This window comes from Barbatula barbatula (assembly GCF_947034865.1).
Source record: "Barbatula barbatula genome assembly, chromosome: 7".
NCBI lineage: Eukaryota > Metazoa > Chordata > Actinopteri > Cypriniformes > Nemacheilidae > Barbatula > Barbatula barbatula.
Genome location: NC_136770.1, coordinates 8,935,452 through 8,950,372, shown reverse-complemented (window position 1 = coordinate 8,950,372; position 14,921 = coordinate 8,935,452). Strand labels below are relative to the sequence as shown.

The 14,921-nt window shown below is 44.0% G+C and overlaps 1 protein-coding gene across 1 annotated transcript in view; it reads right to left on the bottom strand.

The window, feature by feature from the left end:
* The window catches only part of sned1 (sushi, nidogen and EGF-like domains 1), a 76,436-nt gene that overhangs the window by 19,713 nt on the left and 41,802 nt on the right, over positions 1-14,921 (bottom strand). Inside the window, exons 15-20 of the mRNA XM_079460644.1 lie at positions 9,964-10,077; positions 9,490-9,603; positions 9,049-9,162; positions 8,469-8,582; positions 7,891-8,178; positions 7,552-7,735 (exon numbers count right to left, since the gene is read on the bottom strand). Coding sequence (XP_079316770.1) covers positions 7,552-7,735; positions 7,891-8,178; positions 8,469-8,582; positions 9,049-9,162; positions 9,490-9,603; positions 9,964-10,077 — 928 coding nt within the window. The remainder of the gene's footprint in view (positions 1-7,551; positions 7,736-7,890; positions 8,179-8,468; positions 8,583-9,048; positions 9,163-9,489; positions 9,604-9,963; positions 10,078-14,921) is intronic.

Below are 14,921 nucleotides of genomic sequence, written 5' to 3'. Positions count from 1 at the left end.
ATTAACTCGTATACTGCAACGTACCTTTAATAGCTGCATAACTCATCCACTGCACTGTAACTTCAACAACTGCATTAACTCACCTATTGCATTGCAACTTTAATAGCTAATGTCAATAATTTATGCATACTTAAGTCACTTAATGTTTAGTCTAAATTATTATCTGTTCAAGGCCACCTGTACATTAATGTTCATAGTGTTAATGTCCATAGTATACAGCCATTTTTATATATTGTTTATAGTACAAACCTACTGTCATATTTTCATAAGAACATACCTACTGTAAAATATTTTCATAGTCCATGTCCACTGTATAATATTTTCCTAATATCGTATTCTGTATTTATTCAAACTGTATATCCTGCACTTGCTAATTTCACTTTTGGTTAGACCTAAACTACATTTCGTTACACTGTACTTGAATCTAATCTAAACAACCAATGGTGTAATTTTTTGTTAGGTGTCAGAAGCAGCTCTAGCCCATGTGGAGAGACAGAGACAGAGGCACAGTCACAGGTGATTAGGCTTTTAAAACATGATTATGTCATTTGTTATGCATTATATAAAGGTTGCACTGTTATAGAGGTCTATGAAGAACTCATTTGTGCATACATTGTTAAAACTACTTTATGTATGACTAAGTATGTATATAAAAAGTAGCTAGTTGTATATTCTTGTGAATTTCTAAGGAAACTGATCCTTCTGTAGACAGCAATTGACAGTGTAACAATGAGAGTGATAACAATGAAAAACTGTTTATTTAAACTATTTTAAGCTTTGTTAAATTATATTGTTTGAATAAGTCTAGTAAACGGTGCAAAATTTCCGTGACTTTGGAGCTCTGCATACCAATTTAATGTCCTCACCAATGTCAAAATCAAACCTACGCCCTTGTACTACACCCATTCAGTTAAAAAGTATGTACCCATTTAACCCTCGTTAAGTAGGTACTTACTGAAATTAAGTACCTTCTCATTGAGTAAAGTGTGCCATTTCGGATGCAGCCAATGACATCGTTTTTATGAGGTCAAGTACTTTTTAAAACTATTTTATTTCAATTTTATAATGTATTACACCCCAACAAAAATCAACGACAATCAGAAATATTAAGAAAATCTTGAATTATTAAAAGAGGACACATAGTTTAATGAAATATTAAAATTCATATATTGGCATTTCCAGTAAATGTACCTCCGTTCAATGTTCACAGGATTGTGAACTTAATAATTATTACAGTTTATGTAATACCTGTGGGACCTCATTTGTATGTTTGCGCTAATGGATGGAACAAAGTCCTTGGGGGCATCATGCCGTGAGCACACGCGACACTCCATTCCGCCCACCTCATTTTTGTACCTGGCTTTAAAATATTACATCATAGGTGTGTTTGAAAATATGCATGCTTGCAGACCGTTTGGCTTATGACGTTAAAGTACAGAGAGTATGATTCGAGAGTGCGAAGCAGCCCACTTTTTTTGTGGTACCGTGAAGCCAAACCGAACACCTTTACAACAACAGCTATGTGCCCAGGAAGAAAAAGCACTCTGGTGCTGATTGCACTCTGGTGCACTCTGGTGCACTCTGGTGAAAATTTAAAAACCAAAGACAAATATCCTGCATCACTTTCAGGTAGGTCCACAAGCCTGTCAAACTAGTTTTGGCTATATATTGGCTATATTTTTTCATACGCCTGATGTGTATGCGATTAGTGTCTGTGATGGGCTATTAACAACTGATATCCAATACCTCCTATAATTTCAGGTATTTAAACGATATTGTATGTTTTGAACCATGGGACAGAGTTGAAACCGTTTGACAATCACAAGGCATGATGGGATACAGAGTCTTTTCCAAAACACAGGCAGATAAACTGTGCAACATGGTGCCCTCAGGCGGAGAGACAAGGCGCCAGCAATGGGATTTGACAAAGATATCTGGGGTAAAGATAATTTTTTACATCTGTTTAGGGTGTGTTTTTTGTAGACGCGTCTAACAGCAAAATAAAATTACTGATGTCTGACATTGTGAATGTCTGACAAGTTGTTTTAAAAATCACATGTTGACATTCCACTGTCACACTTTACTCTGTTTTAGCCTAAACTTTTCTCCAGCACTACTTACTTTATTTGAAGGACTCCACATAAAATATTGTGTCATACAGAATATTGTTCCTGTAAATGTTAGCCATTTGTAATGAACAGACGATTGCGAGCTGAGTGTTAAATCGCTGGTAACCCCACCCCCAGCTGAATTGGTTGTTTTGATTGGTTTTTCCACAGAGTCAGACCGGTCTGTTATTAGGTTACTTTACCGTTTGGGCAACGGTGACATTCTCATTCTTTGCGTCTCTCATCGAGCACTCGCTGTTTGTGCTCTGCTTGCGCATACAGTTTTTACTAACATGCTGGTTGCAGTCTGCGTATAAAAAAGTTAGGATATCGCCTCCACAGGAGTTATATTTGATAAAATTCACGACCTGATCATACACCTACTCCTACTCTCACGCGGAAGGGCCTCAGAAATACAAATATGAACGCCCCTTAGTTTCCACTCCCACAGTTGTCTCAAGCTCACTATCTTCTTCTAAATTTTCTTTTAGATGCCGTAGCTATGCCCACTACTGCAGGAGCCAAATTCTGTTTCCAGATCCCCCAGCAGTGACTCTACTCAGAGAGACGGCCAGCACCTCATCAGCCTTAAGCTATGCTATGTTTTGGGGGGTCATTACAACCACGGTTTGCTCTGGGTTCGGGCAAAGAATAAGAGCCCTCACATACTAAAGCCCTCTCCCCGGACAGCACACCAAGTACCATTCATCTCGCTTTAATTATTTGATAAGTGGGTAGAGGGATAGTATGGTTCCTGGGTAATTTAGGGTGTTTATTTTCGATTGCAGTGAGATCTTGCGTGTAGTGTTGTGTGTAAAGATATTGAGCACGTGTGATGAGTGTTTATAACGAGCATGTGTGTTTATGGACATTGTATTGTCGGAAGCCTACTGTGGGTGTGGTATGTACTGGACTACTACAGGCGGCCCACATTGACTGAATAGCTGCCACACCTCTCATCATCATAATCATAGACTCATAGCTCTATAAAAGGTGACTGAAACTTACCATGGGTGCGCGGTCCGGACCCTGATTCATCTTCCCTACGCGAGTGCTCCTCGACTGGTGAACGGCACGATCGATTGAAGACTTGAGTGAACACCGCACGCAAGTATCCTTAGAAAGGGATGTTTTTCTTATCCTCTCGTAATCCATTGCTGATGGTCTGGCGCTTGTTTGTAGCCGCCTCTGTTGAGGACGTTTTGCTGGTTTCTTTTTATTTAGAGGACGGAAAGCCACCAAGCCACAGTGGAGCCAGGTCGCCTGCCAGACGACGAGAGTAATGTCGTCGGTGGGATCCTCGCTCTGACACGCCTGCATTGGGCCACGCACACCAGGGAACCCCTGTGCCTTGCGAGCGCCACACCCCCAGCCTGGGTTGACCTAGACGGCCAACTTCAAGAACAATTCGGATAGCTGTGTTTTGTCGTTTGAGAGGATATTCATTGTATTGTAAAAATTTTGGTATTCATGCATGGTGGGAAAACTTGCCCTAGCTTTTACTGAGAGAATTATTAAATTAATAAATTGGTTTTAGTTTTTCTAACATTATCTGTCTGCCTCTAGTTCCCGGGATTCCATTAGAGTATAGAGGGGTGCTTCTGACACCTTTTTGTGGCGTAGTCGGCAGGATCCCAGCAACATGAGCCAACAGAATGATGACGGGCAGTCAGGTAGTAATGTGATAGTCCCACCTATGTCGCCGCTAATTATGCCCTGGTTCCCTAAGTTCACTGGAGAGCGACGTAAATTTGGAGAATGGCCATGCTGCGCCCAACCCCTGAATGCTCAACAACAGGTGAATTTTGTCTTGATCACACTGGATGGAGAAGTCCGACGGGAAGTATCCCTCCTGCCGGATGCGGACCACGCCGATGGTGAGAAGGTCATAGAGGCCTTAGGAATAGTCTTTGGGGATACATTAGACCAGCCACCCATGCTCATCGACGAGCAGAGTTCTATAAATGTCATCAGGGTCTAGAGGAGGGTGTCAATCTATTTGGCTTGAGGCTACGATAATGCTATCCTAGGTGGGCCACCACCGAACGGAATGCCATCACAGATGAAGATGTGTTACTACGTGACCAATTGGTGCTGGGCCTTCAGACAGGACCAGTACGACAGGAGCTACAGCGACTATTGTGAAGAGACAAGAGGCTGACATTTCAGGCGGCTCTGAAAGAAGCGCGTGTATTGGAAAGGGAGTTAGACAACCCCCCTGCCGAAGCAGAGGCCCATGCTATTCGTACCCAGATAGTCTTGTCCGATGTAAGGGGTGGACGTAAGTCTGACCTGGATGACCTCCGAGAGAGCATGAAGTCTGAGCTGCGAGACGATTTGGCAGCACAGTTAAAGACCCTTAGTAGCAAATTGGTAGAAGAACTACAAAATCAATCTCCCTATGTGGTTCCGGTAGTTAGCCAATCAGCCATTCCTGGGACCCAGCAGCCTCCTCTTCCAGTGCGACGTCAACGTCCACCTCCATCCACCATGAGTTATCAGTGGGATGTACATGGCCGGCCCCAGACGAGGACAGCCAAAGGATTTTTAGTGACCCCCGTCACAGGAAAATGAGTGGCGGGGTGAATGCAACCAAGGGTGGCCCGTCTTCAAAACCTGCCTTAATAGGTACGTGCCCTGGAGTGGAAGTAGAAGTAAATGGTAAACTAATACAATTTCTGTTGGATACAGGTTCCAAAGTGACTCTCTTCAGCGAGACCCTGTTTAAGAATCAACTCCAGGAGACCGTCCTTAATACGATGGATAAATCCAACTTGTTGTCACTGAAGGCAGCCAATGGATTACAAATCCCCTACATAGGCTATGCCATGATAGATTTTAAGGTAGGAGGGGTATGTATTCCCAACAAGGGTGTGATAATTGTTGAAGACCAGTGTTTGTGCAATGATGGGGCAGTCTTGGGAATGAATGTGAAAAACGAATGCTGGAAAGAACTCATGCAGGGTGTCCATCCAGGGGTGGTGGCCTTTCGGGCTGATGTGGCGCCAATTGAAGGTAACCTATGGGAGAAGGCCTTTGCAGTATGTCGACGAATACAGCAGATGGGGCCAAAAGCCCTGGGACCAGGGGAGGCAAAGCTAACCAGGCAGCCTTCTGTTGTTATTCCTCCTCAGACAGAGATGGTGCTGTGGTGTCGAATGAGTGATGAAGTGCCTAGAAACAACTGCACAGTGCTGATTGAACCGTTGGCAGGTGGGGGGTCGAGTTGGCTTACAGGACGTACTGTTGCTATAGTACATGATGGTTATCTGCCTTTGAGGCTCTGCAACCCAACTATGCTTCCCGTAGAGGTCCACTTGTAGAAGTCACCCCACTGCCACTTGAACACATCGTTGGACAGAGAGAGCTTATATTGACACCGGGCAGACCTGGAGTGGTCGAAGTTGGGGTGAGCACTGTGTGTGCCAGTCCCTCCACCTTACCATCTGGCTTGGAACAAGAGGGTGCTGCATTGAACCAGGAACAGCATAAATGCCTACAGGAGTTGTTGAGGAAATTGCGTTCCATCTTTGCCCAGCATGATGAGGACTTTGGCCACACTTATATCGTGAAACACTAGATCCCCAACGGGGCTGCCGTGACCGATACAGACCAGTTCCACCTTCACTGTATCCCGGATTAAAGAGCTTGCTGAGGAACATGCTGGATGGTGGGGTCATCAGGGAGAGTTCTAGCCCATGGGCTGCACCGATCGTACTCGTGAAAAAGAAGGATGGGTCTTGGTGATTCTGTGTAGATTATCGGAAGCTGAAATCTGCTACGCATAAAGATGCCTATCCCCTCCCCCGCGTCGAGAAGTCTCTGACTAGTCTGCAAGGTGCCCAATGGTACTCTACATTAGACCTGGAAAGTGGCTATTGGCAAGTCGAGGTGGACGAACGGGACAGGGAGAAGACTGCCTTCACCACCCCCTTTGGGCTGTATGAGTTTGAGCGTATGCCCCTTGGGCTTTGTAACGCGCCAGCAACATTCCAAAGACTCATGCAGCGCTGTCTTTGTGAATTCCTGAACGAATCACTATTGATATACCTCGATGATGTCATCGTGTATTTATCAAGCTTTAACCAGCACCTCCAGGACTTGGACAGAGTGTTAGAGCGACTAAATGGCTATGGCTTAAAACTCCAGCCCAGAAAGGGTCAATTATTCAAGAAACAAGTGACCTATTTGGGACATATAGTAAGTTCAGAGGGGGTAGCCACCAACCCTGAGAAGACTGAAGCCATCCAGGTCTGGACTGCCTCGCAGGAATGTCCGCCAGGTCCGGTCCTTCCTTGGGCTGGTGGGCTATTACCGTCGGTATATCCCTGCGTTCGCAAAGATTGCTGCCCCTCTCCATGATCTACTACGGGGCATGCTTGGTCTCTTGTATGGATGTCGGACGAAGCGTACTACGGCACACAACCCACAGGGTAACTGAGCCTGTGAGAGACTTAACCAGACACTCCTGAAGCTGCTAGGAACCTTAACAGATGAGGCACAGTCCCAGTGGCCATCAAGATTACCAGCCCTTCTTCAGGCGTACAACAATATCCCACATGGCACCACTGGCCTCACTCCTTACTATGTTGTGTTTGGAAGACATGCTAGGCTCCCAATAGATTGGATCCACGAGGCTGGGCCTGTGACCAAGCGACAGACCCTCAACGGATGGGTCCAGTCCCACCACCTGTTACTTAACCAGGCACGCAAAGTAGTCCAACAACATACTTGGCAGAGGCAGCAAAGTGATAAGACCCGCTTGCATTCGGCCACGCACTCCAGGGAACCCCTGTGCCTTGCGAGCGCCACGCCCCCAGCCTGGGTTGACCTAAACGGCCAACTTCAAGAACAATTCGTATAGCTGTGTTTTGTCGTTTGAGAGGATATTTATTGTATTGTAAAAATTTTGGTATTTATGCATGGTGGGAAAACTTGCCCTAGCTTTTACTGAGAGAATTATTAAATTAATAAATTGGTTTTAGTTTTTCTAAAATGATCTGTCTGCCTCTAGTTCCTGGGATTCCATTAGATTATAGAGGGGTGCTTCTGACAAACACATGAAATATTGTTGGTAAACCTCATGAATATGAATATGAATGTAAGGCCAAGCACAACACTGCAAGAACAAAGGTTTGAAAACTCACAGCAAACAATAATGAAAAACAAGGTTCTCTGTGGTTCATAAATATCCTGAAGTTTTGTAAACAAATTTATGTATACAAAATATGTGAACAGAATTCAGAAACAGGCAATAGCCTACCGCTCAACAGCAGTCCTGATTTATGACCTTATAAATTGGGTAACACCGAATTACTTATATTGTATTATATGATTGTGTTGTGAAATTTTTGCTCTGCAAAGTGAGATTCACATAGATTACTAAAATAGATATAAAAAATAGGACCCATTTCCCAATCTCATAAGCAATTCCTTGACTAACCTGAAGGTGTACTCTGTAACATTGCTGTTGAGTATAGCTGTGCGAGGTATACCTCCATCCGCAGGCACCAGGGACACTCGAACTTGACTGACAGCAGTGTGGCGGTTAACCTGGACCAGCCAGCGCAGCCATACCTGAGAGGAGGACACATTCACTACCTCCAGCTGTTCTATCTTACGTGGCCCTAAAACAGAATGGTGTTGACATTGTCATCATATATTACAAGCAACATTATGATCATAATGTTTACTATTTAAAAAAACAACCAACTCCCGCTGTCTGTGGTGCTTAAACAACAGGACATGACATAATCCCCATATAGGCAGTCGAAGCTCTTACTTGTGCGAATGAGTGCGAAAGCAGGCTGGCTTATGTCGTTGCTGTTGGTGTTACGTTTAACTGAGAAGGCGGAGATATTATAAAGCTGTCCGGGGTTCAGGCCTTGCAGCACATAGGTAGAATGCTGCTTCTCTAGGAAGTCTGTCCTCCTTGGTACACGACCAACTGGAGCAAAAACAATGGCAAAACCACTGATCAAATTCTGAGTGGCATCTGACTGATCCCAGCGTAACTCAACTTCATTTTCTTCCACCCGCAACACATGCAGTCCAGATGGAGGCAACAGGTCTGAGAAAAGAAAAAGTATTTAAAATAACTCTGATAGGCTGTTACATGAGTACAGAATTAATTTTTTATGAGCACAAATATCCAAATAAATGCAGATATCTTAATCTAAGTAATTTGGCAAGGTCTCAATATTATTGATCAGTTAGTTCCCTAGGAGCAACTGCAATTGGAGACAAGCTGATTTTTATTCAAGAACATAATTTTTTTTTAGTTTTCTTTCTAAACAGCCTCCACATTAAAAAAAATGAATGGATGGGTTGATATTACATAATGGGGGATAAGAAGCTGACCTCTCTCACAGTCTCTCCCTGTGTGGCCCACCCTGCAGGCACAGCTGTAGTTATCCCTCTTATGACTCGAACAGATGCCTCTGTTCCCACAAGGCTGCAGTACACATGGATTATCTACTAGACGGCAACAGAGGACCAATCGAGACCTTAGATTTAAAGCACCCTATTTGATAAAGGTCCAAAACTAATATAATACCCTCGCTGAAAGCTAAGAAGTTAAACATTATTTTGAAGATAAAATGGATAAATCTGTTTTTACAGGCCATTATTTTATTAACATCAGAAAAGTTATCTTAAATATGTGCAAAACAATCTCACAGCAATTCGTAGCTATTTTACAAGGTGACCAATTCATCTAATGTTTACGTTTAAGTGTTTGTTTTAATGCCAGTTAATTTTTAACTTTAGGGGTGGGCTTTAGTATCACTTTCTCTACTAATAGCACGTTTTTGTACGATTCACATTGTACAAATTCACATGAATTAGCCATCCATGTGTCTTGAAAGGGGTTGTTCACCCAAAAACATAAATTCTGTTATCCTTAATTCCCCACCATGTCGTTCAGAAGTTGTTAACATACATGTTTGGCAGTGGTCTCCAACATAACCCTCTTTACACACACACAGATGGTTCCTCCCGTAGCCTCGACATGCACCTCCATTCAAGCAAGGATTTGGCTTGCATCCATCCTGTTCTGCAGAACAAACATACATCTGTATCATAAGATGGGAAATCCGTCATTCTGAGAGGTTGGCTGCCTGCAGGAGATACAGTAGGTGTAAAAGTTTTTTGCGTCTCTAATCGTGTGTAAGTAATAAGGCTGAATGTAAATGTTGTGACGCATCCTTTGCTCAAAATGATTGCCATACAAACTACAAGGACATGAATTTGTTGTTTACAAAGGCCCTGCCTGCTTAGACATCCAAAAGAACACATTTTGTATCAACAATCCCTAAGGTTTCCTTATGGTTTCTTTACAATTAGTATTCAAAACCTGGTATATGATTTCTGATGTTGTTACCTATCTCACAGTCCTGGCCGGCATAGCCCTGCTGGCAGTGGCAGAAATAAGAGCCAGGCTGATCCTCACATGTAGCTCCATGCTTACATGGCTCAGAAAGGCATTCATCAATATCTGTTCAAAAAGTATAAACATAAGTATAGCAGATATAGGCCACTTTGGGAAATGTAAAGAACGCTGGTCAAACAATGTGAAGTGTTAAAAACCGAAACAAGAAGTTCTTCTGGACCAAACACTTGAACAGAATACAACCAACAGAACATTTATTACTGAATCAAAATGTTAAACAAGTAATCTTTAATTATGTGCAGTATGTAATATATGTATATATATATACTGTATATATATACTGTATATATAAATGGAAAAACGAAACTGGAAGTGCTTCTGTACCAGTGTATACACACACTAAAGATCAATATTATCAAAATACTGTATATTGTAAAGAAGAATTAGAAAACCGAGAAATGTTACCTGTTTGACAGTGCTGACCAGTAAAACCATCTTCACAGTCACACAGGTAAAAGGCTATTCTATCATGACAAGTTGCCCCATTCATACATGGCTGAGACATACACTCATTTATTTCTGAAAAGAAAGAAATAATTAAAATTAAAATCACATGGTTCAGGTGTGCTTATTGAAGGGGAACTCCGCTGAATTTTTTTAATTATGCCATTAATTACAATCAAGTCGTTAAACAAGCCTAGTAATGGCAGTAGTAAGTGAGGGGGCATAGTGTCAAAATGATTGATGATGACCGTTACCCCTTCAGGTGTTGTGTTGTCCTGGAATGTTTGGTATTTCCAGGTTAACTATGCTATGTCTGGTTTTATCCCTTATGGAATGTTTTTAATTACAAACAGATGTGGTATCCATCACTATATGTTTGACTTTATCTTGCTTAACTTTGCCTTTTAGTCATGGTACATGTTTACACATATGGGTTTAGGTTGTATACTATTTGATGGTACACTTATGGAATGGGTGGTTAATTACAAACATTAACCACAACAATTGACCTACCAAGTGCGTCCATGCTAACATACAAACCTAAACAGCTAACTGTTCACATCATGTTCATTACTGGTCTAAAACACAAAAAGGTCTACATGTCAGTGCCAAAATAGTCCACCCTAGTAAGCTACAACATTTGTGTCTGTTTGAACGGCTGCATACTTTTTCAACGTGCTCTTCTGTGAGTTTACCCGCAACCTGTTAAGACCTCAACATCTCATTTGCCCTATGATGCAGCCAATTCAAGTCTGTTCCACAGAACATACAAGGAGCCATCAGCGCTCTTCTCCACGAATTAAGAGACGAGCTATACATCACTTCAAAACTGCGAGAATCCCCAAGAAAGAATCTTCTATATAACGACGGCGAGAAACTCATTCATGACGCTTTGGATTTCTGGCAACGATGGGGATGAACCGGTGCATGCACGGGTTATAAACAGGTTTAGAAATAGCTATAAATGCTATCTAGTTAATGTTTTGTGCACTGTAATAGCTACATACAGGTGCATCTAAAACAATTTGAATATAAGAATATGACAAGAGCCGGGATACGAGACCAGTGCACGTACAGCTGATGCTCATAATCACTCACGCACCGGCCTCGAATCCCGGCTCTTGTCATATTCTAATATTCAAATTGTTTTAGATGCACCTGTATGTAGCTATTACAGATTCTCTATGGGGTTCAGGTCAGGCGGGTTTGCTGGCCAATCAAGCACAGTACCACCATGGTCATTGAACCAGCTTTTGGTACCTTTGACACTGTGGGCAGGTGCCAAGTCCTGCTGGAAAATGAAATCAGCATCTCCATAAAGCTTATCAGCAGAAGGAAGCATAAAATGCTCTAAAATGCCCTGGTAGATGGCTGGGTTGACTGTGGACTTCAGAAAACACAGCACCTGAGTGCACCTGTCCTAAAGGTGAAACCCCATCGAACTTTGACTGCTGAAGTACTCTAAACCCCTAGCCATATTTAAGCAACCATTTCAACTTAAAGACAGGATTATGGACGCTGTGCAAACTAGAATTTTATAAATCGTTATGTGCAAGAATGTGGAGGTAAGGTAAATGATATTTGTTTAAATATAGCTCGTACCCTTGTTGCATTAGTAACTAATAAAATGTCTTGTGCCTGTGTTTGTCTTTGCTTGTTCCACCGTGTGTCGTTGCATCATTCTCACATTCTTGTAAAGATTGCTCAAAGTCTAGTCTAGTCTAGTCTAGTAGAGTACAGTCAGTCTTCGTTTTTGTCTAGTGTTGTTAGTTAGTCCATTGAGTTATTGTTTCCTGCCTTGCGTTATTCACTGTGCCCCGCTGTGTCATGAACGGCTCCGGGACAGGCAGGTTAGATCCAAATGCAGCTTTATTCAAAGAGAATGGTCAAACAGGCAGCGATCAACAACAGCGTCAGGGGTGTCAAGGGATATCCAAAATCACAAACAGGAACGGGCAGAGGTCGAGGCAGGCAGCAGAGAATCACGGTCAAATCAACAGTCCAAGATAATGCACAGAAGGAATAAACACAGGGAAATCGCTCAGAAATGTCAGACAGGCTAAACAAGACTTCGCAAAGAATGGGTGTGTGGAAGTGGTATATATGTGTATGTGAATGATCTGCAGGTGTGTGTGCAATCAGTGCTGATGAGTCCGGGTAGTGAGTTATGGGAAATGTAGTGTGTGAATGAATGATAAGTTTGATGTGGAGTGCCCTCTAGTGGTCCTCAAGGGCAGTCCAGCTGGTGACCGTTACATAGCCCCCCCTTTAAGGAGCGGATTCCAGACGCTCCTAACACTGTCCAGGAGAGAGGAGGAGCGGAGGCGTACCCGGGGGCGGGATGGAGGGCCAGGACCGTGGAGCGGAAGAGAACCCGGAGACTGAGGTGGAGCAGGCGTCCAGGGCGGAGCAGGCTGTGCAGGCGTCCAGGGCGGAGCAGGCTGTGTCTCTGGCTGGGCAGACGTGACGTGAACAGTCTCTGGCTGGGCAGACGTGACGTGAACAGTCTCTGGCTGGGCAGACGTGACGTGAGCAGTCTCTGGCTGGGCAGACGTGACGTGAGCAGTCTCTGGCTGGGCAGACGTGACGTGAGCAGTCTCTGGCTGGGCAGACGTGACGTGAACAGTCTCTGGCTGGGCAGACGTGACGTGAACAGTCTCTGGCAGATCGACTCGGACTTGGGTTGACTCTGGCAGATCGACTCGGACTTGGGTTGACTCTGGCAGATCGACTCGGACTTGGGTTGACTCTGGCAGATCGACTCGGACTTGGGTTGACTCTGGCAGATCGACTCGGACTTGGGTTGACTCTGGCAGATCGACTCGGACTTGGGTTGACTCTGGCAGATCGACTCGGACTTGGGTTGACTCTGGCAGATCGACTCGGACTTGGGTTGACTCTGGCAGATCGACTCGGACTTGGGTTGACTCTGGCAGATCGACTCGGACTTGGGTTGACTCTGGCAGATCGACTCGGACTTGGGTTGACTCTGGCAGATCGACTCGGACTTGGGTTGACTCTGGCAGATCGACTCGGACTTGGGTTGACTCTGGCAGATCGACTCGGACTTCCCTTTCGTGCAGTGGCTCTGGGCTGGCGGCCATCTCGTGCAGTGGCTCTGGGCTGGTGGCCATCTCGTGCAGTGGCTCTGGGCTGGCGGCCATCTCGTGCAGTGGCTCTGGGCTGGCGGCCATCTCGTGCAGTGGCTCTGGGCTGGCGGCCATCTCGTGCAGTGGCTCTGGGCTGGCGGCCATCTCGTGCAGTGGCTCTGGGCTGGCGGCCATCTCGTGCAGTGGCTCTGGGCTGGCGGACATCTCGTGCAGTGGCTCTTGTGGTTCAAGCTCCGCTGCCAACTGCGCTTGACACTGTTGCCCCCCCCAAAAAACGTTATTTGGGGTTTCAACACTGTCCTCTGCCTCTCCCACAGTGAACGGAGAGTCACATAACATCAGTGCATAGTCCATTATGTCCCTTAAACTGCAATTAGATTCCCCTCTAGGTAACAATGATTTAATTGGGTCATTAAGTCCGAAACGGAACAAGTCCTTAAACAAAACTTCATCGTAGATCGGTACTTCATAGGATATTGCACAGAACTGTTTAACATACTCCTCAACAGATAGGCCTCCTTGACGAAGGCCCAATAGTTGATCAACTGGGTCAATGCTAGAGCTGGGAAGTTGCCATCCTGACCTTGAACAGGGAACAGACATCTCAGTAAAGAGAGGGTACCGGGCTGCTGGATCCTGGTGTGGCGAAGTCTTCTGTCATGAACGGCTCCGGGACAGGCAGGTTAGATCCAAATGCAGCTTTATTCAAAGAGAATGGTCAAACAGGCAGCGATCAACAACAGCGTCAGGGGTGTCAAGGGATATCCAAAATCACAAACAGGAACGGGCAGAGGTCGAGGCAGGCAGCAGAGAATCACGGTCAAATCAACAGTCCAAGATAATGCACAGAAGGAATAAACACAGGGAAATCGCTCAGAAATGTCAGACAGGCTAAACAAGACTTCGCAAAGAATGGGTGTGTGGAAGTGGTATATATGTGTATGTGAATGATCTGCAGGTGTGTGTGCAATCAGTGCTGATGAGTCCGGGTAGTGAGTTATGGGAAATGTAGTGTGTGAATGAATGATAAGTTTGATGTGGAGTGCCCTCTAGTGGTCCTCAAGGGCACTCCAGCTGGTGACCGTTACACGCTGTTTTACCCCCTCGTGGGTTTGTGCTTTGTGTGTGTAATTAAACTATTTTTGTTTCCCACCATCCTGTCTGCGCCTAGGTTCTCTGTCCACTCTCATGACAGTCTCTGTCTGTATTTTAGTTTAAATTGCCTCACTTAACCAGATATGTATCAAACGTATCAAACGTTTTTTCTTGGGATTCATCTTTCTTGTTCAATGCGATCAAAGGCAAAAATGTTGCATGGTAACGACCAGGTTACAACTGTCAATCATCACATTTACTCTTATTGCGTACAAATGTGGAACCCTGCATGGAAAGATTTATACATGTTTTTTTATTTATTAAGAAATTTATATTGATTTAAGAATTGTTTAATTAACATTTCTGCTATATGATTCTGTGATATTTCTGCAAAAAAATATGTATTTGTTGCGGTGCACGTGTAACCCGTTTCAATATATAAATTAAGGCACTATGACCAAGGGCGTAACTTTGGTTTGAGAAGTGGGGGGGGTACACAAAATGGGGGAAATTTGATTTGAATCACATTTCCTGCATTTACATACGTTAAGCCACTATGGTGATACAAAATTCCCAAAATTCACACTCAGGAGATGAATTGAGGTCCTCCGTTGGACACAATGTGATCAAGAATGCCAACATTTTGAAATACGTGATTAAAAATGACCAATCTACAGTGACGAGAATGCAGGTATGTCTATCTGATGCTGGTAG